Genomic DNA, 24,078 nt, shown 5'->3' with positions numbered 1-24,078 from the left:
CTAGTTGTCCCACTGTACTGGCTTTCTAGAGTAGAAAGACACCTTCAGCATGGAGATGCAGTGCAGAAAGAGCCCTGTCAGTGGAAGGAAAAGACATCCAGATATTTGAGGCCTCAGAAAACTGCACAAGGCAGCGGCTGAGGGGTTACCAACAGTGATAATAAACAAGCCAAATGACCCCAAAGTCATACATTTGCATGCTGAGAAGGATGCAGGGCCTCCATGGACTGCAGCTTGTTCTCTAAGACAAGCACTTTTTCCTGCAGTCTTTGGATCTCCTGTTTGCTGTGGGCTTCTGTTTTCTGTAACGTTTCATAGTCCAACATCTTCTTTTCAGCCAAAGATATCTGCTCTTTCAAGAAAGCTATTGCTTGTGTCTGATCTGTGTATTCACCATGAAGTTTCTCCAGTTCATGCACCCTCAGCTCAGCATCTCGACACTTGTCCTTCACATCTTGGAGTTCAAGAAGGTGCTGACTGCTTTTGGTTTCCATTTGCATTTTCCAGTTGCTGTTGCTTTTTTCCACTTCATCCAAAGCCTCCTGCAGCTTCAGTTTGAGACTCTCTTTCTCCTTTATATGGACAGCTGTCTCAATGTCGTGCTTTGCTTTCAGGTTCTCCAACTCAAGCTGGTGCTCCAACTTTATACTCTCCACCACTGCCTTCAGCTCCACGATCTCCTTGTGCTGGGTGTCAGGGCCTGAGTTGAGTGTGGCTTTCAGGTCCTCCAGAGACTTCTGGTGGTCAGAAGCTAACGTGTCCAACTTGGACTTCCAGTTGTCCATGAGCCCCATGTTCTCGTTAGTGGCTTGCTGAACCTTATGCTTTAGGTCAACAATCTCCTGTGAGTACTTCTCATTGACAGATTTCAGCTTCTCCATCTCCTGCTGGTACTTCTTTAGTGTCTTTTCGTACTTCTCCTTCAGCTGGCTGCTTTCCTTCTGATGCTCCTTGTTGGCAGACAGCAGCTGATCCCGCAGCCGAAGAGCCTCCGACTGCAAGCCCAGGTTATGCTCAGGGGTCTCTGCCTGGTGGGAGCTCCGGAGGCACTGCCGGAGCTCATCCACCTCGCTGCGCCTGAGGCTCAGCTCCTCCTCCAGCTGCAGGATTCTGGACTTCTCGGCCACTGTGGTTAACTGCAACACAACAGAGAACACAAAGTCAGCGCACCTCTCCTCGCTGCATCCTTCCCCGTTAGTAAGCGTGCTCCAGTGGAAGTAAATCCAAAGTACGTTAGTCAAAGTTCAAATAACGAGGTAAAGAACACCCGGTACCTTCCAACCTGAGCACAGTTTTGCACCAGGGTAAGCAGCACCGACAACTCACGGTTATGTCTGTGCCAATTGCAATTTATTTTTCCTAATACAAATCTCTTGCTTTCCACAGAAAAACATCTTGGAAATAACCCTTGAAATTCACTAGGGAGCAACAGTGGTTTATGAAAAATAATGTCCTGGAAGGGCATTATGTTTCCAGATCAGGCATCTTGCCAGATGATGCACAGAGGAGATGTGACTGCACATGCAGGAATTTCACAAGCATCAAAACCAGCATTAAGCATATCATGTTTCCTTTATTGCTCAGCAATCCTCAGCCTGCAGACCTCTCTTCTGTAATGGAATTTGTTTACCCTGGTGTAAAAAGGAAAAGGGATTTTTACACGTGAGTACTTGTTAGAGTTTATTAGCAAAGTCAAAATAACAAAGGAGGCTAGAGGATGCAAGACAATAAATCTGGCCATGGTGCACATTGAGCTTAAGGGCTATGGATCCATGTTTTGTAATCTGAATGTAACCTGGCAGGGCTGAACTCCCTGCAAGTCACAGGGAGTTCAGGGTGCTGAAGCTATGGATGGAGAAGAGGATGAAATATTAGAAAAAGGCAACAGAAAGAAGGAAACTGAGCCAAACCCCAAGAGATCAATTCCACTCCATTTCAATCGCCATTTCCCCAGCAGCCATCAGCCCAGGAGGCTGGTGGTCATTATTTTAGATGGGCACAGGGGGCTTCAAATCATCCACACTTTTTAGAGACCCTCACATTTGTGTTTTCTACAGCTCTCAAACCCATTGCTGCTCACTGCAACAAATTTGCTGCTTCCCACACCACACCAGCATGAAAAAGCCCTTTCCACATCTGGCCTGCCTTTAGGATTCCTCCGGGCAACCTGTCCTGCTGCAGGCAGAGCCAAGAATCAGAGTGGGCCCACCTGCATTCACCAGGACCTTCCACTTCAGATGGCAGCTCCCACAACTGGCAGGGGAGACTGAAATGTTGATTGCAATGTTATTTCCTCTTACAGCCTGGGGGGGGGGGCCTCAAGCAGAATGAATTCTGCAGGGTGTGGATATTGCTGGGATATGCTAATTGAAAAATGAATTGTGACGAGCTCATGTGTCAGATGGTGGCATGGGGCAGAGAAGCAAACTCAATCTGAGAAACAAGTTCCCCACACGAGAAGCAAAGCTAGAAATCACATTGTACCACTATTTCTGGGAAAGAGAGCAAATAAAAATTAAAAAAAAAAAAAAAATCAGGGAAGCTTAAGTTCAAGCCAAAATCAATCAACCCCACAAAAACCAAAAGAAAGAAACCCAAAGCAAGGCATCATGAGCACCAAGGCAGGGCAAGCACTGTCTGCAGGCAGGGCAAGTGGGGGTCCATTACCCTGGTGTCCTCTAATTCTCTGAGGAGTTTTTCAGCCTGTGCCTTCTCAAACAGCAGGCTCTGCTCGAGCTCCCGTATTCGGGCATGCTCCAACTGCGTCTGAGTCTGGTCACACAGAGGGGAAAAAAGAACAAGGAGGGAAAGGGAGGAAAAGAGAGAAAGAGGAAAAGAGAAGGCTGCAACATCATCTCCAGCGTACAAGACAAGGAAAGGCAGTTCACAACAGGAAGAGAATAAAGATCCAAACAAGGAGGAAAAATCCAACCAAACAGAAAATGGTCCCTATGGGATTTTACATGGTACTCGTAGTGGTTCTTCAGAAGAAAATTGAGTCTGTGATGGGAAAATATCCTTCTGCATTAGAAACCTGCATCAGTGTTTTCCTGCATCAGCTGAAGACACTTCCTAAAAAGCAAAGCTCCCACCAGTACAAGGCCCTTGTACACAAAGAGAATGCAAAGACATTGCAATGATTCTCCACATCTTTCCTAAAGAAGAATCACAAGGCAGAGTGAAAAGAGTTGGAAGTTTCCATCCTCTTTTTGCTCTGGAGACAGTGTGAATCCTACACTAAGTGGGGAAGAAAAAGTAGGTCAGACTGTACATGACATGTTGTAAAACCAAAAATACACGGCAGTGAAGCAGTCAGGGAACTGAGATACCAAACTGTTCTATAAATCAGTGCTTTGGGTTTGAATAGGCCTGACATGAATTTCAAATTGATTTTTGTACAGTAAGAGTCTACTAATTTTGGCACAAGAACACAGAACTTTTTTGGTTGGTTGGTTTTGGGACTTTTGGTTGGTTGGTTGGTGGTTTGTTTTCAAGGGGTTTTTTCTGACAAATAACTCAACTAAGCACAAGAAGTTCACATGATCTACCCAAATCCAGGAGCACTGGCTCTGGGCATTCCTTTAGTGCCCTTCACTTTTAAAGCTGAAGTACCACAAAGCTGCACTTGGTGGCAAAGCTCAGCACTCCACAGTCACCACTGTAGTATCATGTAAAATTCGCTATAAATAAAAGAAGAGAGGAAAGTACATGCACACTCTGGCCTTCACATTTTTTTAGCTTACAAACCCCACATCTTCCTTTGAATTAAACTTAATTAATCTACCAAATAAAAAACTTAATCTAGCAAAAAGCAAACAAACCTGCTCAGAACCATTTTTTGCCCTTCATTTCCCATATAATTATTTGCTTCCCCCCCTCTTTCTATTTGAGCCAGTTTTCAGGATTTTCTGCCCTTCCCTACAATAAAGCAAGGCTTGGCTAGTTGTGTACAAATGATAGAAACTGAAGTTAAAAAAAATCCACATTTTATGCTTGCAAAATATCACTGTACATGTATTCATAGATGGTGACATAACTGCCAGTTATATTCAGATGGCTCTGTATTTTATGTGCCTTGTTGGACCCCTGAAGGAGGGGGGCAAAAACACGTGGATTCAAGAGCTCAAATATTATCAAAATCCCAAATTATATAACTTAAGTGCAAAAGTTGGCTGATTGCATCCTTAAAAAAAAAAAAAAAAAAAAAAGCATTTAATTAATTAAATAAAACTAATTCTGCTCCCTATAAAGTCCAAAGATCCACATCTCAAGATGGAGCTCCAGGCTTGATTTTACTTACAGGAATAAATATTCCTTTGATACCAATTAATTAACTGGTGGCAGCACATCAGATATTTTCTACCTGAAGATGCTGACCTATTACAAAACTCATCTCTGGACTTCTCAAAGAGATGCTCTCCAGACTCCTGAGGTTAACACAAGTGCCCAGTCAAGCTCTCAGTCCCACCTGATATTCTTGGTCAGTATCTATTAATCCTGCTATTTTCCTACTCTGGAAAAATATATGAAAATAGAGGGAAAAAAAACAACAACAAAGAAACCAAAAACCATGGAAAAAATTAGATTAACTGTTTTACAGTCCTTAAATCTTAGATTCACATCAAATCCTGTATTATTTTATGTAAATTGGTTTGCTAGTACTAGCCAATATGAGTCAGAGTCTCAAATCCAAAGTTTTCCTGCACTTTAAGGAAGCTCAGATAGGAATTTCAGATTTACTTCTAGCTATTTGTCTTAAATTACTGTTCATTAATTATAAACTGACTTCCCACTGACATTCAAGGCATGCTGCAGGATCCAGGAGATGAGCATGAGAGAGTTCCTTGAAGTTGGTATTTCCCGTAAACCATGGTCTTCCACCACAAAAGGCCTTTCCTGAAAGCTTTTCCTAAATTTGGTTTTCATCTTTCAAAGCTCTTGAAAGCTTTTCCTCCATTTGTTTTTCATCTTCCAAAGCACTACAGCATCAGCTGCCAACCAGGATCAAAAGTGGGTTGAATTAATAACTACATTATTAGCAAGGCTAAATCCACAGTCCCTCTATCAGAGGTCCAAAACCTTGATCTGTATCTTCAGGCCACCAACACATGGATTTCTTTGGTCAAATTGCTTCCAAGGATGCTGCCTGTCATACTCTACACCCAAGAGCCCTAGATTTGTTCAGAACATACATGCTATTGGGACAAACATCAGGGCATTTAGCCAAGCCTTCAGCAGAAACCCCAGAGCCATGGACCACACAGCAGAGAACCCGTTCTTACCATTGTCATAATTTCTGTTACTGGCTGTTAAGTCACAGTAAAAACTCCCCTCTGAATACTTGGAAGATCTGCTGGTGTAAGAGGACTGACAAGACCAGAGGAAAGCAGACAACTGTCACTGGATTTTGCTTTTGGCTAGTTCAGCTCTAGAGAGGGATGCCAAGGGCTGTGCTTGCAGCCACTGGATGACTTCATTGTGATTTTACACAACGAATATCAAGAACAACCATTTCCCAGGAAACACACTGCAACATGAAGGAGCACTTCTCCTCCTGATTTTCAATAAAAGGTTTCAGAGGTTTTTTTTTTCTCTAAGTTAATGACTTGCTTCTGGAAAGCTTAACTATCTCCACAAAAAAGCAGGAAGGTGAGAATTAATTCCAGTGGGTCAATTGTTTAGTCTGAGCATGCAAATTAGGCAGACAGGATGTAAAAACTGGCCACAGCCAAGCCCTCTGCCAATGCCTGTGCTGGTACTGATGCTGGACTCATGGAGAGCATGCCAGTTCCCTGGATCAGAGGAAATCAAGCTCTCCTAAATTATTTGTTCTTTTGTACAGACAAGCATGGAAGCGAGGACAGGACCATAACGGTCTGCTGAAAGCTTAGCCACATCCCCATTGCAAAACAATTCCTTCCCAGCCCAAAGGAAAATTAAATCTAAGACTGCAAGTCCCAAACTGAGAATGGGAGCCCTTATCCACAGCATCTTATGATCTTGCTAAGCATGGTGGCTTTAAAAAAAAAAAATAAAAATCCAAATATACTATCTGGCCAACCCTGGTCCCACTGTCATCATTACACAGCCAGGCTTAAAAACTTGGAGCTTACAAAAGTACAATTCACTACTCTCAAAGGGAATGATGGACGGATCAACCACCCTTCTCTAAGGCACTGGGGGAAAGCTGTCAGCTCAGGGATGAACAGAAATCTAATTTTGCACCCACACAATAGGCAGAAACTGCACTTGCTGTGCTTCAGCAAAGGTCTGCTATCAGTGCACTGCTAATTTACACCCTGTCAAACATCTCCTTCAGCTTCTGGATGAAGAGGAGAGGTTTATGCCAACAGGATCACAGCCACAGCAACGTATCCATTTCCTAGTTTTCCCATTTTCCTGGGCTTTTATTGCTATGAGTGACAGTGAAGCACAGAAGCAGGGCCCTTGAGATTTCTGGCTGTTCCTAACCTGGCACTCCGGCTGAAGAGAAGGAAACCTCCCTTGATTTACATGTGGAGAACAGAGCCTTGCTTTCACAGAAAGATTTTCTTTTCCTTTTTTCACCCTGAAAAAGCCTCCCACTCAAGGGCAAGCTCCCAACATCACTTCCAGTTTGCACAATGTTCACTGCAACAGCATCACTCTGAGGAACAGCCCTTCCCAGTGACAGGGTGTCAATCCTTGCGTCAAACCCACACTCATGGGCAGTGAATTCCACATGAGGATACCTCAGGATACACAGCATTTTGGCTGGAATCAAATAGCATCCAACCAGGAGACTGCGTGTGCCCATTCGCTGCTAAGAGCAGGACACTGCAGGGACAGGAATTGAACCATCAATTCATTTATAGAGTGGAAAAACATATGTTCCAACACACTCAGATACAGATTTTAATATGGCTTGGCAATTCAGAGTGACAGATTAACTCCAGGCAGCTCCAAGTGTGAATAGTCATTGGGCACCACACCAAAGAACAATCCTCACAGTTTACACCATGGTGTTTGCAGCAGGTCCAAAGCCATCAATAAAGTATTGTTAGAGGGGAGCAAAAGATGGCAGAAGTTACTCAAGTGAGGCCCCACATGTAACTTTGGACCCCACATTTTGGCAAGATCATAAGGAATTACCTCCAGATCCCCTTTTGTAATGGATTCTTCCTCCACACGGAACTGCAAGTCCTCCACTTTCCTGGGGAAGGAAAGGGACACAAAGAACAATCAGGAACACTCATCTCAGCACCCTCTGTCTAAGCAGCCATTGTGCATAAACCTTTTCACTATTAATCAAGTTTTATGGATTACTGCAACACCATCAATGGAGAGATCATTACCAACAAATGAAAAAGCTGCCCAAAAACTACTGGTAAGCTTTTTGTGTTCTAAAACCACCCACCCAATATTAAAAAATCATGTCATGGCCTGCAAAATCAAATTCTGAGAGGAGAAGAATACAGACCACCTTTGGATACAAACAGCTCAGCAGAAACTGAGCAGCAAGACCCACTGAGCAGGACAGTTATAAGCAGCTTTCCACACACAAACATGGCCTTTTTGCAAGGTACATCCTCTCTGACACCAGGATCCTGAAAACAAGCGAACCACAACCAGGTTTCACTGGTTTGTTTAAACCTTATTATCCTGCAGCTGAGCACCGGGCAATTCCTGTGCCAAATGCACAGGGTCCATACAAAATATTCCAAGGGAATTGGATCCTCTGCCTCCTTGGCAGAGAGTGGGCAGTGTTTAGTGTTTCCACAACGTGGAGACTGTGAGCTACCCTGGCAGAAGTGCCTTCCCCACAGATTGTACAGGCCAGTCATGCATAAATGCACATAAATTCACACACATTAACACAGACATGCCGAGGAAACTCTTCTCTTTTGGAAGAGAGAAGCCAGTAACAGTAGACAATAATCCAATTTTCTGTTAGACTCAGCCCTCTTTTCCTCTTTACTGATAAAAAAAAAAAGGCTGAGGATGTTTAGTTGGTAGGCAGATGTAAGGACTCTGATTCTGTTAGAGATAAAAATAGCTGTGAGTGTACATAACGAACTCCATAAACAAGTTTCCTTGTCTAAACCTCCTCTATTTAGAGGAGGGAGGTATCTGTTGATATTTAGGGGAAAACTCAGCTGTCTTGGGTTAAAGGGCCTCCTGGAGCTGGGAAAGTCAGCTGCCTACCAGGAGTAGGGGGAGACTTACGCATGAAAAACATTTCATCCTCAGAGGGGCATCAGTCAATTGAAATCAACACTGTTTTCAGTTATTTAATACATAGAAATGTTTTCCTATTCCCACTGAAGAGCTTAATTATATACATGGAGCAACTGGACTCCAAGAATGACATGCAGATCTTCACTCTTACCTAGAGAGGAAAAGCATGCACCATGATATATGCATGGATGGGGGCCTCTGCGATATGGGGAGATGGTGAATCACACTACAGTGAGGTTGTACTCCAGTTTGGCTTCCCTTCCTCACAAAAAACATCCTCAAGATCAGCCCATCACAAATGGAGGGGAAGAAGGGGTCTTTAGCAAATCCAGGTTGTACAGGAGGGTCTGTGATGGCCCAACGTGCACATGCCTGTTTATGATCCAAATCTTATTTCACACTGTATCCTTAAGCCAAAGCCACCTGAAGGCTTTATCACTGCCACACATGACTTCACCTCCCTCACACCCATCCACTCCTGCTGTACCTCTTCTCCTCTTCCAGCTGGTTCAACAGCTCAATCTTCTCCTTCTGCATCCCATCCACCAAGGCTCGTGCTCGCTGGAGGTTTCCTTCTGCCTCTGTGACATACTGGAACAAAAAATAAGCCTGAGATACAAAAGCTAGCCATTTCTGAAGTAGTACAAAGCTGTTTAAGAAAGGGTCAGAACTAGGGAACAGAAAGTTTTGATGATCTGTTTCAGAGGATGCTGTGGTAAGAGCACATTTTCCAAAGAGCACAGGATGTAGGGAGGGAGACAACAAAAACTGCTCAGTCTCCAGCAGCTCTAAGAGATCCATGCTTCAGTGCCTCTCTGACCTGAACCTTTTGAAGAACCCAGCTCTGATTAGAGTTAAGAACTTGAAGCCTGAAAAGTTCTGAAAATCTGGTCAGAGGTTATCAGTGCAATTCAGCCCCAGACATGAAGCAAGAGAGACATTTCAGACTTCTGTTAATTCATTTGTTACTGATAATTACTGGAAAACACGATACACAAGAAGAAAGTCAGCTTGCAGTTGATTTCCCAACTTCTCCTGCATTTCTGACAGGCAGGTGTGACCTACCACATAAATGTACAGTGCCATCCCTGTTCCCAGGTAGCTCACTCGGGTTTATAAGCATGAGCAAGGAATTTAGAACAAGAGCATGTTGGAACCCCGGGTTTAGAGAATTTAGGTTTCTGGGATATAATAATATATATATGTGTAACAATATGGAGGTGTGGATTTCTTCTTCTTCTTTTCTCCTTCTTCTTCACAAATCTGGGTGTTCTGGTATTGGGTCAAAAAACCCACAGTGCAGATCATGAATAGTTAGTTATTGGATTATAAGTAAAACCAAATTACTTTACATTCAATAATTGGGTAATTTGGACCTTAAAAGGCCTTGGAAGTTAGAACTCACGGCCATTTTCCACCTTGTTAACTTGGAGGCACACTCTGTGCAGCTGTATTAAAGATAAGAAGACATTGAAGAACCACATACTGACAAATAGCACAAACACATCTCTCTTTAAGCATTTGAATACATAAAATATCATCTGTACAAATGCTTGTGCAAAAAACAAACAAACACACACCAACCTAATATGATCAGCCTGTTTTCCTTCCAGATTTCCTGACTTCATTAACGCGATAAAAACATCCTCTCTGGTGGGAAAGCAGTGGCATATGAACTGAGCTGGTGTTCTCAGCACCACAAAATCACTGCAATGCAGTCACAGCCACAGCTAGATTCAGTGGCTGGGGGGAACAAATTTGCCTTCCACTTGCATTTCAGCATTGAAATGTATTGATCCACCAGACACAAACTATCCATTGCCTCTTATCTGGCACAGCTATTTTCCTGCTCCTGGCTCGGGGCAGAGACAGCACATGTGACATTGGGAGAGTGGAGAAAGAGCCTCAGTGTCGGGGTCCCTCCCTCCCCACCATGTGGTCCTGGGAGAGGGGCCCTGGGGGGAGGCACGGGGGTTTGCCTGCCCCTGGTCAGCCTCGTTCCCCATGGGTTGTTTTGTGTTCCCCTGCGCAGGGCAAGGACCCTCTGGTCCCGTGATTGCCTCAGTGCCTCAGCAGATCCTCAGCCATGCAGCTGGAGAAATAAACATCTCTGAAACATCTATCAAGAATCCGTCCATATAGATTTCTTTTCCACGGGACTCCTTGTTTGATACCTTGTGTTACAGAATCCCCACTGTAACACCTCAGCTTAACTCACCACATAAAAGGCAGAAATTCAGAACCCAAGTTTCACACACGGGGTAACTTTATGATCTGACACTTTCAGGGGATATCAAATATTCAGATACTTGACAGCTAGTGATAAAAAGCCTTATCACTTCCTACCTGCTCGTGTTGGGCCTTCATGATGGCAATCTCCTTCTCCACCTCACAGATGTGGCTGGTGGCTTTGGCAACCTCTGCCCGCTCCAGGTCACGCTCTGCCAGCAGCTGTTCAATGTGCTGCTGCTTCTCCTTCAGTGCCTCCTGGAGAGCTGTGGTGCCAGAGATTTTCCGGGCATATCGAGAAGAGGTCTCTGTCAGCTGGGAAAAGAGTTAAAAGAGATGGGGTAAAGCTGTGTCCTTTCCAGTCTAGAATAGTTGAAGTCCCCTGTTAAATCTGGAATGCTGCTCACCTAAACATTTATTCAGCTGAACAGAGCTGCAGTTCCAGCTCTAGGCCCTACAGGGGAGGTTAAGTCTGAGAAACATCTGGACAATGCTCACAAGCTCAATTGCTCTTCTACACTGCAATGAAAGCACCATTTCCCAAAGGACAGAACATGGGGTGGGAACTGGGTCAGGAAAAATTATCATGTATTGTATCATCTACCTTCATAAATATAATTCATTGATAACCTGCACTGATGAAATCCCAAAAGATGAGCTCAGCTGGGCAGACTGATTTCAAGCGGAGAGCAGTACGGGGTTGTTCGATCCACTCCCAGGAATGACACTGCACACCCTCTTCCCCAGCCAAGAGGGCTGCAGGTCTTCTGCAGCAACACCACAGCACAGCCAGAGCTTTTAATAATATCACTGCCTGCTCTGCTTTCTGCCTGCTTGAGCAACTGCCAAAACCCCAGGCATATGACCCACGACATTGTCATCCTCCACAATAAGACAGTCACAGTAGGAGCTTTGCACAGCTGGTCAGTGCAGCAGCATGACCATGTGAGACTGGAAACAGTGTCCTTTTTCTGCAGGGATCCCTTATAAACCTGCTCTTGACAGCAGAACTGAGATTCATCCCACTGAAATTCACACTTCAGGCTCTTCAATGGTCACAGTTGCTTGGTGTCCAGTACAGCCCCCGCGTCCATGAAGGGAGGCTATTTGTGAGGTGGGCAACACTGTCCCACACTCCATTCCCCTCACCTCATCAATGGTGAAGGAGCAGCTGCACTGGAAGAAAACCCCACCCTCCCGCTTTGTGGAGTTGAGTCACAGCAGTGGATTGAAGCTGCAGAGACCATGCAGGAGCCACTTACCAGCCCACTGCGGCTGGGCCTGCCCCCGACTGATGAGGCCACCGAGCTGACAGAGCTGATGGAGGAGCTGCTGGGGCTGTGGGTCAGGGCTGACACTCCCATGGCCATCCGCTTGCTCTTCTTTGCCTTGGCAGGGCTGGTTGATGGGAATCCGATCCGGATCACCTTGTGGATGGGAGCAAAGAGGCCAAACTTGGGTGGGCACTGAAAATACCTGGAATACAGGAGATGTGAGAAGTGGCAGAGCATCCATCTCACCCAAGCCTTGAAGAATGGCACTGCCAAGCAGTACAAAACCCCGGCCCACAGCTCATCTCTGGGTAATTTGCTGTGACATTGTTTCCTGTGTACAAGTAGTTGGATTATTCTCACTTCCTACTTGTAGTACTGGCAATCTCCATGTTTGCATTTGTGGTGCTCTAGCAGGGAGACCTGAGGTAATTGCCAAGCACTAGTTGCTGTGCACTTTGATAAGATGCCAGGAAAGACACATCTGGTAGCCTGGAGAGCACATATCCCACAACATAAACACAGCCAGAGCACAAGCACTCCTTCTTTACCAAGCAACCTTTACAACAAACCAACCTTCTCAAAACTTGTGTGTGCTCTTTACCCTGCTTTGAAGATAGTGATGCAGTAAAGTGTGTCTGCAGGGAGATGTCAGAAGATGGACAAGGCTCTACTCCGTGGGGCTCAGCAATGAGACAAGAGGCCATGGGCAGGAAGTTCAACCTGAACATGAGGAATTACTTCTTCCCTGTACAGTGACCAAGCCCTGAAAATACTGCCCAGAGAAGGTGTGGAGTGCCCTTCACTGGGAATTTTCCAGAACCTTCTGGACACAATACTTATGCCATGTGCTCTGGGATGACCCTTCCTTGAGCAGGAAGGTTGGACTAGATGACCAGCTGTGGTCCCTTCCAACCTGACCCACCCTGTGATGCCGTGTCAGATAAAAAGATCTGAATCACACAGTTCTGTAGAAATGTTCCACAGGGTAAAAATCTTTCCTACTAAAACAGGAGAAAATGGCAGCTCAAACCTTTGAAGCTAAAAATACCATTACAGCAAACTCCAGCATGTGCCACCTCCTTGGGGTGGCAGAGAAACTGTTTCCTATGCAAACAAACTTGGAAAGATGCAAGCATGGAGGAAAAGGGAGGATCAGATAATTACAGCGCAAGCTCTCTTCCACAACTGCAGTGAGCCCAATGACTGTGTCTCTCCAGAGCCCTCTTCCAGAATAAAAATGAGCCAAAACTCAGTGTCAAACCCTGGAAACTCCTGCACAGGGCCTTGGCTGACCAGCATAAACCAAGGTTCCTTTGCTGCTGGCCAGCTGCCCTGCAGCAAGAAAAACCAGATCACCTCCAGCACTGTATTCCCTTGTTTCAGGGGAGCAGCCAACATAAAAAGCTCCTATAAGAGCTTTCTCACAGGCTTCCCAGCAAGAATAGGACTAAATACTGGGTTATAAAACAATCTGTCCTATTTTAATATTAAAAACCAGGTTCTAATGACTAAATTACACAAATACAGTTCTACTAGCCCAAGTTCTCTCTCTCTCTCCAGATGTGAGCAGCTGTTTCCCCAACTCCCTTTTATTTTTAAGTGCTGGCAGCCATACAGCTGTGTCACAGGCAGACCCCTGTGTGCTTGGGAGGCCAGGGAACAGCCTGATCTCCAGCCAGATGAGAATAAAACTCATTTTCAAACATCTGCTCAAACCCATTTTTTTTCTATAACAAACTTTAAACAACCCCTCCACAACCCCAAATCTCTCAGCCTCCTTGGCTTCCTGCCAACAGAGGCCCTTGGGTTTGAAAAACCAGCCATACCACAGGCTGACCTCTTACAAACCTGCCAAAGCCCTGCTCAGCATAGTTTTCCCAAATTCCAGCAGGCACAGGCAGGCCAACAGCCCCTTCCACAGCTCTGCCTGGTGTAAGCACAGACTGGTACTCCTGGCTGCACAACAATCCCAAAGGTTAATTCCCTTAAAAGCCTCTGACAGCTCTTAGCAAGCCCAAACTTGCATCACTATGTCTGCCCATTTTCTTTCAGTCCAGATTGAAAGTGGTTGCAATTAGCTTTTATAGTTCAGAAGCAGAAATTCATTCCAAAAAACTTGGCAGTAAAAAAAATCTACTTGAAAACCAAGAGCTGCTCTCACTGAGTGTGGAGGAGCTCCATACTCACATTACAGAATGGAAATGGGGAAGAAAAGTGGCGGTGTGATGGCAATGCAACTGCAGGTGGGAAACGGCACAGGAAATGTTGAAAGAGATGGAAAAATCTTCAGTGTCCAAGGCTGACATGTCACAAACTATGCAGAAGTAAAAGGTCTGGGCAGTTTAGTGAGCAAGGACTCCCACTGGACCAGAGACAGAGAAGGGAGAACAGTAAAATAAGCAGGTAACATTTAAATTACTATAGATGAGTACACAGAACTTGCTTGGCATTGGGGAATTGACACCAAACCAAACCACACCAGCACCTCTGAAGTCTCCTGTGCAGACAGGAAAGCAGATGCAGCAAACCTCAGTGCAAATCAGCACCATCTGATGTACAGAGGTGCTCCCCACAATGATACCCTGTCCCCTGGGCCACTGCTACTGATCCACAGCCTGCAGGCAGCCTCCACTGAAGAGCCACAGCTGCTGGGAAAGCCCAGCCCTTCAGCCTTCTCTTGATGTACATCCACACCTGAACCTGCAGGAAAATCAGTGACCCACCACAAATTTCAGCCAATTCACCACCTACTCAACTGGAGTTGCCTATGACAGCAAAGGTGGTGACAATGTCTTTTGCTCCCTGCTGCCTCTGCTGCTTCTACCAGCCTCCAGTATCTTGAGCTCCAGTTTTGGCTCTGCTCTCCTTTTGTAGCTGCAGCAGGCAGTGCTGGGCTTGTTGACCAGGCCAGGGATGCTCACTAGATGGCAACCCATCACCAAAGCACAGACTCCAGATCTTGCAGGACGAGATCAGGGCAGCCTCAAGAATTCCACGCTGCCACAGCAAACAGGGAAGACTGACTGAGGGTTGCCTACATGCACCAAGGGAGTTGGTTTTATGCTGTTAGCTTCTCCAAACCACTGCTGTTGAAATGGGCACATGCTACAAGAAAATCAAAAGGCTGGATGAAGGCACAAAAGGACAGACATGGACAATGCTGCAGCCTTGCTCTAAACAGTGTGAAACAAAGGAGAAGCCTTTGCAGACAGGGCACGCACCAGAGCAGCCTCAGCCAAGATGCAGCAGTTTCGGAAGACAGATGACTTCCAAAAGTTGGATTTTCAAACACAGCAACAGAGGTACAAGGATGAGAGGCAGACAGAACACTACACTCACATCTGCCTTTCACACCTTCCACATGCACAGAGACAATAAATCATTTCTGAGCACCCTGAAGATTAATCTTCCAGATAGTTTGAATTGTCTGATAAAGAAAGCAGGGACTTGCAATCACTCCATTATTTATTCTCTACCATCCTGATTCTTTTATTTTGAGAACAGGCTGAAACTCAGCCATCTGCTGCCAATCATTTACTGCTTTCTTGCCCTGATACTGAACAAGGCAGCTTTTCTTGTAATTTAAATGAAAGCACATGGCTGCTGGACAAAACAAGGCTGACCCAACATAAAAAACCTTTATTACAGAACCTGAGATCTAACAAGGCAGGAACTCTCAGGTCCTCAGTGTCAAAGTTATAGGTTGGAGTTGATGATCTCAAAGGTCTTTTCCAACCTAGTTAATTCTGTGAAAGATAAATCTCACCCCTAAAGCCAGACTGCCTTCAGAAGCTCCAGGAAACCAACAGTATTTCCCACTTAAGGAACTTGTGTAGGACAAGGAATCAGTTGCACCTGTATTTGAAACAGGGTCAAAGAGCTGCTGTATAATTCAGATTTGAACACCCCCACGCTCAAGATCCAAGGCCTGGGTCATTCCCTTAACTAAATTCCACATGAACAGAAAGAGCTTCCCGGCAAGCCTGGGAGATGTCCCTGCCTAGTTTTATAGGCACCTGTAACAAGGTCTTTTTTGGAAAAGAGTGAAGGTGCCTATGGAGTCAGAAGTGGTAAGATCAATCAGCAGACACCTGTCGCACTACAGAATTAGTACAAGGACAGAAAACAACCACCAACTGTTCTTTCAGATCTCTGGAAATTTGTTCCCAGAAAGAACAGAATAAAACATTAAGCTGAGGAGAAAAGAAGGTAAAATCTTTATCTTCTGTAGTTCTGACAAGGTGACTTATAGCACAAGAAGAATGTTTATGACAGGAATGTGTGGTAGAAAGCAGAGCTAATACAGTCAACAGAATTAATTTCTGGCAAAAATTAAATCCCACTGTAAGTTATCTTCTCTCCCTGCTTTCTCCTGTTTCCTGAAGCCATTCAGGTTCCTCCTTCACAGAAGTTATCTGATCCTGCTTTAAAATGCCCCAGTGATGAGGTTTGTATTGATCTCCCTGCAAGGTTATCCGAAAGCCTAAAAGATTCAAAATTAGACTCTTCCTCCCAACCCACAATGTCCAACCAAACACAGCCCTAACGCTCCTCCCAGGTCTGATGGCATTTGCCCCCCAGCCACCCCAGGAGGTGTGTAGGACCCAGGCTGGGGTTCAGAGCACACAGTACCTTGTACCAGCAACCGCCCCATCATTCTTTCCCAGGGGTTCATCCAGCTCCACACCACACCACTCTCCTTTGGCAAAATCCGTCTCTCCCACGTAGCGCACGACTCCCGTCTTTGTCCCACCAACCTGTCAGAGATAAGATGTTGAGGATTAGAGATGGCAGCACTAGCACTGACACAAGGGGACTAAATCTGGGACAAGTATTTAGAGAGGGGGACAAGACACCTGTATTTTCTGTCAGCAGATAGTTCTCACACCAAGTTCTCCCAGCACTGAAGTTGTCTTTCCAATAATTAAAAGTGAATTGATGAACTCGCACTTTTGGGACTGCCTGCCTGGAAGATGTCAGAGTAAATATAATGAAAACATATTTCAAGGTGTCAACTAATTGCACCAAGTTACTTGTGAGGCCACAAAGGAGTTTAAGCCCTGCAGGCACAGCTTGTACCTGCCTTGCCTGAAGAACCATGACCTGCACTGACAGGTTTTCATTCAGCCAGCAGTTCTGGACAGCAAGGGGACAGCTGAGCCAGGAAAGCATTCATTGCTCCTCAGCTTGCTCCCAGGCAGGGTTTGCTAAAGATGTAAAAATTGTTCAAAATAGAGGTGTTTTGTACAGAAAAACCCTCCACTTCTATCTACACTTCCTACAGCAATTCCCAGTGCTGGCAAACTACATGCAAGTGGGGCTCAGCTCACTGCCAGGCATCCTCCAGCACAGGTTTCTTCCCCCACCATGGAGAAATAAGAATAAATCACACCTTTTTCTCCTGAATTTACACTTAAAGTTCTTAAAGTTTTCAGCTTACTGAGGACGCTGAAGGAGGGCAAAAGTCAGGAACCTTTGGAGCTGTATTTTGATCATTGCTCCGAGAGCATGTGGCACTGAGCAGCAGCTGCCTCTGCACTAAACACTCCCACTTAGACACTTAGGCTGAGAAAAGGGAGACAGAAAAGAAGGAGGGTGGTTCTAAAGGCTCATACTACAAGTAAATCAGTATATGATCTAAGTCTTTTATAGCCTATCTCTGCTAACACCTAAATTCAAGGAAGAGAGCTTAAAAGTAAGTTTAAAATTAAATTTGCAGCTTCATCCTGAATTACTTGCAGTTATTAATTTTCTTAATATTAAATTCAACATTAAAAGGTATCAACAGAGTATTACTTTCCTACAGAAAACAGTGAGAGCTGAACTCTCTGGGTTTGTGTATTCCAGGGTAGGCATGTTAGATTTACCAATTCTAAATCCCTAAAAAATTGCTTATGCAAAGGAAAAAAGAGTTTTCCCAGACTAAAAATAACTGCACCTTTATGGACTAAATGGCACAGCTCTAAAGCCTGGGTCCTACCTCAAGTCCTGGGAGGCTGCAGGATACAGCTTGGGTTAGTCCTCTGGAATTTCTCTCACTAGGGATTCAAAGCGCTGCTGCTCATGGAAGAAAATCTTTGGGGATGTTGTTCTCTTTGTTACAGAATAGAGTAAAATATTTGCCAGCAGGAAAAGGATCATAAGAAAGGTTTCTGGTCCTACATTGTGCCCAGGAGTAAAAAGACAATTCGATTTCAGTATTAGGTACTTAGCAAGTTACAGATTTGAACAGTTGCAGTGAATTCTTTACCTATCACTCACAGTTAAATGCCAATGCCTACTTTGATTGATTTGAGTTTATACAAATTTAGCCTCTTAATGCAATGATTTAATGCCATTCTAATACATTTCTTTAGCTGCAGGTTGAACTCCATATAAGTGTAATTAATCTTAATGTCATTCATAGGAACTTCCCATTCTGGTGTGCCCCCTCAATTTTATTTTTATGGAGTTTTAATTCCAGATGTTGAGTCAGATATTTCCTTTACCAATCCATATGACCCTGACAGAGACTCATGTAAATCTTAAAAAAAAACCAATGACCCCCCTCCATCAGTATGGCAGTGGCATCTACTGCAGGGTCCCACTCCTCCATCCACACAAAGGACCACTCAGTTATGTCCCCATCAGTATTTTTATTTGAGAAAGCTGTTTCCAACCAAGAGAGTAATAAACTACCCCTACTGTCCTGATACACACCTTATTTATGCCAACACTAAAACTGTGCAGTAAGAATGCAGGTCATGCTCCCACCCAAAAGCCCCATGTCAGAGAAGACCCTAAGCACAGATCAGATCCAACACTTCCCTGAATGGCCACACGATTCCCGCCTGCCAGAGCAGTGTATTCTATTTTCACTTCTGAACGTTAATTATTCTGCCATCCTCTCTGTAAAACACGCCCTGCCATACAGCATCACGTTCTCCCCCAAGCCAGGACAGACACATCTGCTCTCCAAGAGCCTGGGCTCCCCACAGCCCAACTGGCAGTGCAATTAGAAGCCAAGATCAGGCTATCACACTTACATGCCAGTGCTTGAGCCTCTTGTTGAGCTTCCCATCTTTTGGCAGGCATGCAAAAACTCTGATGGATGGAGAGTCCATAAAATTCACCCAACTCAGACATGCAGATTTATTCAGCTAATGCTGCTAAAATAAAAAATGCTTTGAAGAAGCCAATCAGCAGGTTGTGCCTGTGTATGAAATGGTCTCATCAGAACAGAATGTTTGATTCTATCAGACCCTTCAATAAGTCAGAGGTATCACCTTGGGAGAGGATACAAGGCAGCCAAGGAAGTTAGTAATGGCATGGTATAACTCATGGGGGCTCACAGCCATCCCTTCTGCCCATGCCTGGCTTGGATACCACTATCTATAATCCAGGTATGAACAGCAGCTAAGCATGGATGGCTCCTATGGCATGCAGACCAGAGGATCTCAACCCAGAACATCCCAGACTGACATTGGCATCAGTGCCACTGCAAGTCATGAATTTATGGGGAATTTGTCTGCATCTCTCAGCCTGGCCCATTGGTCAGGCACAGCCACATCTTCATCATGCCCAGTGTCCGGAGTGAAGCAAGGACAAAGTGGAGAGGGCAACCCCTCTCTGCTAAAGCCTGAGACAGCACAGAATTAGCAAGGCTGCCATCAACCTCAGTTCAGACATGTCATGGCTTTTAGAGCCATTTCACTCAAAAATGAACCAAACTCCCTGAGCTTTTCTGAGAAGCCTTTAATAGTTACCTTACCAAAACTATTGCTGAGATTATTCATGCCCAAGAGAATAGGATTTTACCAAATATAAAGTGTTATTGCTTTTACAGTTGTTTTGAGAGAAACAACAACAACAACCACCAAGCATCAAGCAGCTAAAAAGAGCTCTTTCTGGAAATTCCAAAAAATGGAAACAATATTGACACAGCGATACTAGATGTTTTTTGTTTTGGAGATTATTTTGACCAATCTCAACACTCCAAGTTTCTCCACTTCAGGTAAAAACACTTATGGTTAAGTTTAAACAAGCTCATGGTAGCCCTTCCTCTTCAGCTGGAGCTGAGCAGCCTCCGAGCCACACACCTTGCAGCTCCCGGAACATGCAGCTCCTGGAACATGCAGCTCCAGACTGAAGGTCTCTTCCCCCTTTTTCATGCCTTTAATCAAAGGCTATCTTCCTAACTGGTCCTTTCCCCAGAAAGGAAAGATCTCCAGTAGTTTCAAGGGACAGTCTTGGGCTTCACCTTCACAACAAAATGAAGCCAAGGATATTTAGCAGGTCTGTATCTACTGGTGAATCAGAGCAGCAACATGCAGTCATGGAAGGACATCTACACACCTTCTCTGCTAATTGTAGTATCACTGACATCACATGTCACTATGCTTTTCCCATCAAAATGACAAAATGGGATCCAGACCAGTATCCCAGGGCTGAAAAGACAATCATGCTAATCGTTCCAGACACTGTCTTCATCAGAGCTAATATATCATTTAAACTATTTACCAAATTAACACCCCCTCCAGCCTGTGTTTGCTCTTTGCTCCTCATGGCCCTGCTCATCCCACCGCAGTTTCTTGCTTTAAGCAAGAACCTCTTGGGAGCTGCCCTCACTCTAGGGCCTGTGGGCATTGCTCTGCTTGTGATACACTCCAATACTGCTCAGGAAGAAGAGAAAAATAGAATTCTCTGTGCCTTTCAGGCCAACAGGGACTGTCCCTGACCATGTCACGCACGTTCAGGGGTCAGCAATGGCTGAGGCACCTGCTTGAGCATACTCCCATGCAGAAACCTAGAGGTAACACTGTACTTTCTGTTTGACATTCTAATTTACCCATTTAATTGATTTTCAAAGCGTTTCCACAAGACAGGGCTGCTGACCAGAGGGTGGAGGTGGGAACATAAAGTGCCCAGCACACAGACAAGCCTCCTCTGCAGAGCTCCCATGTCCTATGCTGGGTCCCAGCAGAGCCATGGCACTCTCCTGCTGCTCGCCTGTGAGAAGAAGGAGGAAGGGGGTGGGGGAAAAAGAGCACACACAGAACACTTTCTTTACACTCTGAGGACCTTCAACTACTTTTTGTGTGCAGCACATCAGCTTATTCCACTCTGTTACTGGATGATGCCAACAAGAACTTGGAAATCACCTTAACTGGACAAGTGTGGCTTGTCCTGGTTTGAGCTGTACCTGCAGGCTCTATCCAGCCTGTAAGCTGGAGCAACCATCCTTTCCCTTGGGGATAACTGGCTGGGTTTATTTCCCCCTCCCCATACTCATCCACACAGTAAAGGATCCTATTTCCACCCAAGCTGAGAGAGGCAGGAGCTGTGTTTTTCCATCACACACAGTTTAGCTCTTCCAAGCATTGAAAACCACTGTACAATAATACTTGATTTACAGAGGGTGCTTTTGGCAAAGGCACAGGCTGTGGGTCCAGCTACTACAGATCACCTGAAATAATGACCTGTAAATGCCAGGGGGTAAATGTGTGTACCTATGGGAGATGTGGCCATCACATACCAGAGCTGTGTCCCAGCTAGGGCTAGTGTCCCACTAGCCAGGGCTAGTGTTCAGCAGCTAGTGAAAGGTGGATATCTGGCTTGTGGTCTGGTTTATCTGTAAATACAACTTGTGGCATCTGGCCATCAGCAGCTTTATCTGATCGGAAAAATACCATGTCATCTGAGAATGCCAGAACTGGCTTTTAGGGTGAGGGGAGAAACAGACAGCCAGGAATTACAGGCCAGCCCTCCATATGTGAAGCTATAGGAATTTTTTATAGTTTCTTTTCATCCAACCACTTTATCTTTGTGCCTACCCATCCCCACAGCACAAGTCAGCATTGCACAGTGATGAGTCTGACAGCGCTGCTGATGCAAGACATTTCTGTGCATTTATCTGTCAGGCACCAGTGAGAAAATAATATCCTAGGGAGGTGGTGTAAGAGGAAAGCCTGGAATTACAGCATCCTCTCTTGGGGCTGTCTCCGATACCAAGTCCACCCACGTTAGTAACACAGTTTGCTCCACCACAGGCCACTTACAACTCCTATTTAATGACAGATATTGCACCCAGCAGACAAGGGCCAGGCAGTGTCTCAGTCCAAATGAATGGTTAGGAGGGTGTGCACGAAGAGCCTCTAAGGGTTAATGTACTAATGTTAGGCTGCTTTAGGCTATTTATTTCCCTCTTTGTTTCACTGCAGTCCCAGGTAATCATAGAAACAGGATGGTTTAGGTTAGAAGGGATCTTAAAGTTCATCTTGTTCCATCCCCTGCCACAGGCAGGGACACCTTCCACTATCCCAGGTTGCTCCAAGCCCCATCCAACCTTGCCCTGAACCCTTCCAGGGATGGGGCAGCCACAACTTCTCTGGACAACCTGTGCCAGCCCCTCACCACCCTCACAGGCAAAGAATATTTTCCTAATATAGAATCTAACCCTACTCTGCCAGTTTGAAGCAGTTCACCCTTATCCTGACACTACACACTCCTGTAAAAAGCCCCTTTCCAGCAACAATTTATAGTAGTGAAAGAGCTCCAGCTAGGAGTCCTAGGTGTTCTCTTGTCTCTTGAATCCTGCAAACAGCTGGAACACTGCACTTCCCACTGCCTGTCACAAACTTCCATAGGGACAGAGATCCATCATTCCCACACTTTGCCATTCTGCAACACTCTCTAGTCATGACATGGCAATTGCTGGTCTTATGGATGGAGCTCTAAGCAGGCAGTGGAATACTAAGAATCCTGCCTTGATAGAACTACAGAATGGAATCCTTCCTTCTCTTCTGCCTGGTTAGCAATAAGGGAATATGCCTGGTGATTGTTTGTCTGAAAAAGGCCACACAGGAACATTGCTGCACCTCTAGGACCCCACAAACTGGGAGAGCTCCAGTAGTTAATCAGGAAAATAAAGAGCAGGAATCCTTCCTTTGTAACACCTTGCATGCCTTTCCAGCAGTGAGGCTTCAGTCTCAGGCACTGAAATAGCTCAGGAACTTGGTGGCAGCAGAGCAGTGAGTTGTCTCTGCCCAAGGAAAAGGGCTTAGGTTCCAATCCTCCTGCCCAGGGAGCTTCTCAGGAAATTATTTCTCACTCAGGTGGTTCAATGCTTTCTGCAGCTCCAGGCTGGCCAAGCAGGGCTGTGGCAGAGACATGCTGGGGGGATGCTGAGGAAAGAACTTGATTCGTTTATTCATGAGCGCATTCCATCATTTGCCAGGAGCCAGGGGCTGCAACACACTGCAGGCAAAAGCAGTTTGCAGCAGACAGACAAGATGATTAAAACCATACACTGAGGGGGAAGCCCAGGATCCATTTTCAGCAGCCCAGGCAGGCTCCACACAGTCCTGCCCCACATCAGCTGAGGCGCTGCTTCATCGACTCTCCCTGCAAGTGCTGCTGTTTCAGCATTTGCACTGGCTTTGAAGACTTGCAAGTTCCAGCAGAACCACAAACCTGGAATCCATCCAAAAGGTATCTGGGGCAATACCCCTCAGCAACTGAACCAGCCACTGGGATATAACCTGGCCCTTAACCAGTCTTATTTATTACTCCACTTCAATGCTGAAGTGCACAATCCCAGTTAGGAGACACAAGCATGGCTGAAGGGCAGAACACCTATTCTAAGAGGAATTTTTTTAGTTTAAGTTATTTTTTATTTAGGCTGACATATAATAAAACCACCTCATTCCCCCACTTCTTCAGAAAGCAATGGCATCGAAGGGGGAATGAATTCAGCTGCTAAGAAAGCCTCTCCACAAAGAATGCAAAATACATTTTCTTAGGCAAAAAACCAAGCAGAAATTCCTCCCAGGCAGAAAATGCTCCACTGCTCTGTTTCTTTCCATCCCTTCTTTCCCTGCAGGAAGTCAGAAAGCAATTATCAGCAGAACTCCAGCAATTATCCCACTTCAGGAAGCTCCACTGTCACTAAAGCAAAGGTTAATAATTGTCCCACATTTATTTGCTAGACTTCAAGAGATGAGTTCTACAATATTAGGGTGGATTTTTCATCTCTTTAATGTAATTTTTACATCCTGGGAAAAAGTCTGAGTGCCAAAGGCAAATATTATCTAACTCTTCTAATGGAAAGCTCCTAATGGAAAGCTGAAAGTCACTTTCTGCAACTGCTGGAGAGTCAGAAAGGGTCTTGGAACAAAGTAACTGAAAAGCAAAAATGTCTTCAAGCTATAACAGATTTTAACGAAGTTAAAGAAAGGCACTATCAGGAAATGGCCAGTCTGCAGAGAACCAGGTGTCCATCTGGCCGACCTGGAAAGGTCCCCTGCAACCTTGTGCTCCATCACAAGCAGCCACTGAAAGCACATATCCTCCCTCATCTGAAAAGCCTTTGGTGGATCCC

General features: G+C 45.1%; 1 protein-coding gene across 7 annotated transcripts in view; it reads right to left on the bottom strand.

The window, feature by feature from the left end:
- CLIP2 (CAP-Gly domain containing linker protein 2) overlaps positions 1-24,078 on the bottom strand; it is a 101,706-nt gene that overhangs the window by 18,088 nt on the left and 59,540 nt on the right. For 6 of the 7 annotated variants that reach the window (XM_017742998.1, XM_017742999.1, XM_017743001.1 and 3 more), the window contains 7 exons: positions 16,353-16,477; positions 11,709-11,922; positions 10,564-10,761; positions 8,705-8,808; positions 7,132-7,192; positions 2,668-2,772; positions 192-1,136 (listed from right to left, as the gene is read on the bottom strand). In XM_017742998.1, the coding sequence (XP_017598487.1) occupies positions 192-1,136; positions 2,668-2,772; positions 7,132-7,192; positions 8,705-8,808; positions 10,564-10,761; positions 11,709-11,922; positions 16,353-16,477 (1,752 nt within the window). The remainder of the gene's footprint in view (positions 1-191; positions 1,137-2,667; positions 2,773-7,131; positions 7,193-8,704; positions 8,809-10,563; positions 10,762-11,708; positions 11,923-16,352; positions 16,478-24,078) is intronic. The other variant, XM_017743003.1, reaches the window with a different exon arrangement.

Source organism: Corvus brachyrhynchos, unplaced genomic scaffold (genome assembly GCF_000691975.1).
Source record: "Corvus brachyrhynchos isolate BGI_N302 unplaced genomic scaffold, ASM69197v1 scaffold99, whole genome shotgun sequence".
NCBI lineage: Eukaryota > Metazoa > Chordata > Aves > Passeriformes > Corvidae > Corvus > Corvus brachyrhynchos.
The sequence above is the reverse complement of the archived record's forward strand: the minus strand, read 5'-3'. Positions and strand labels throughout refer to the sequence as shown.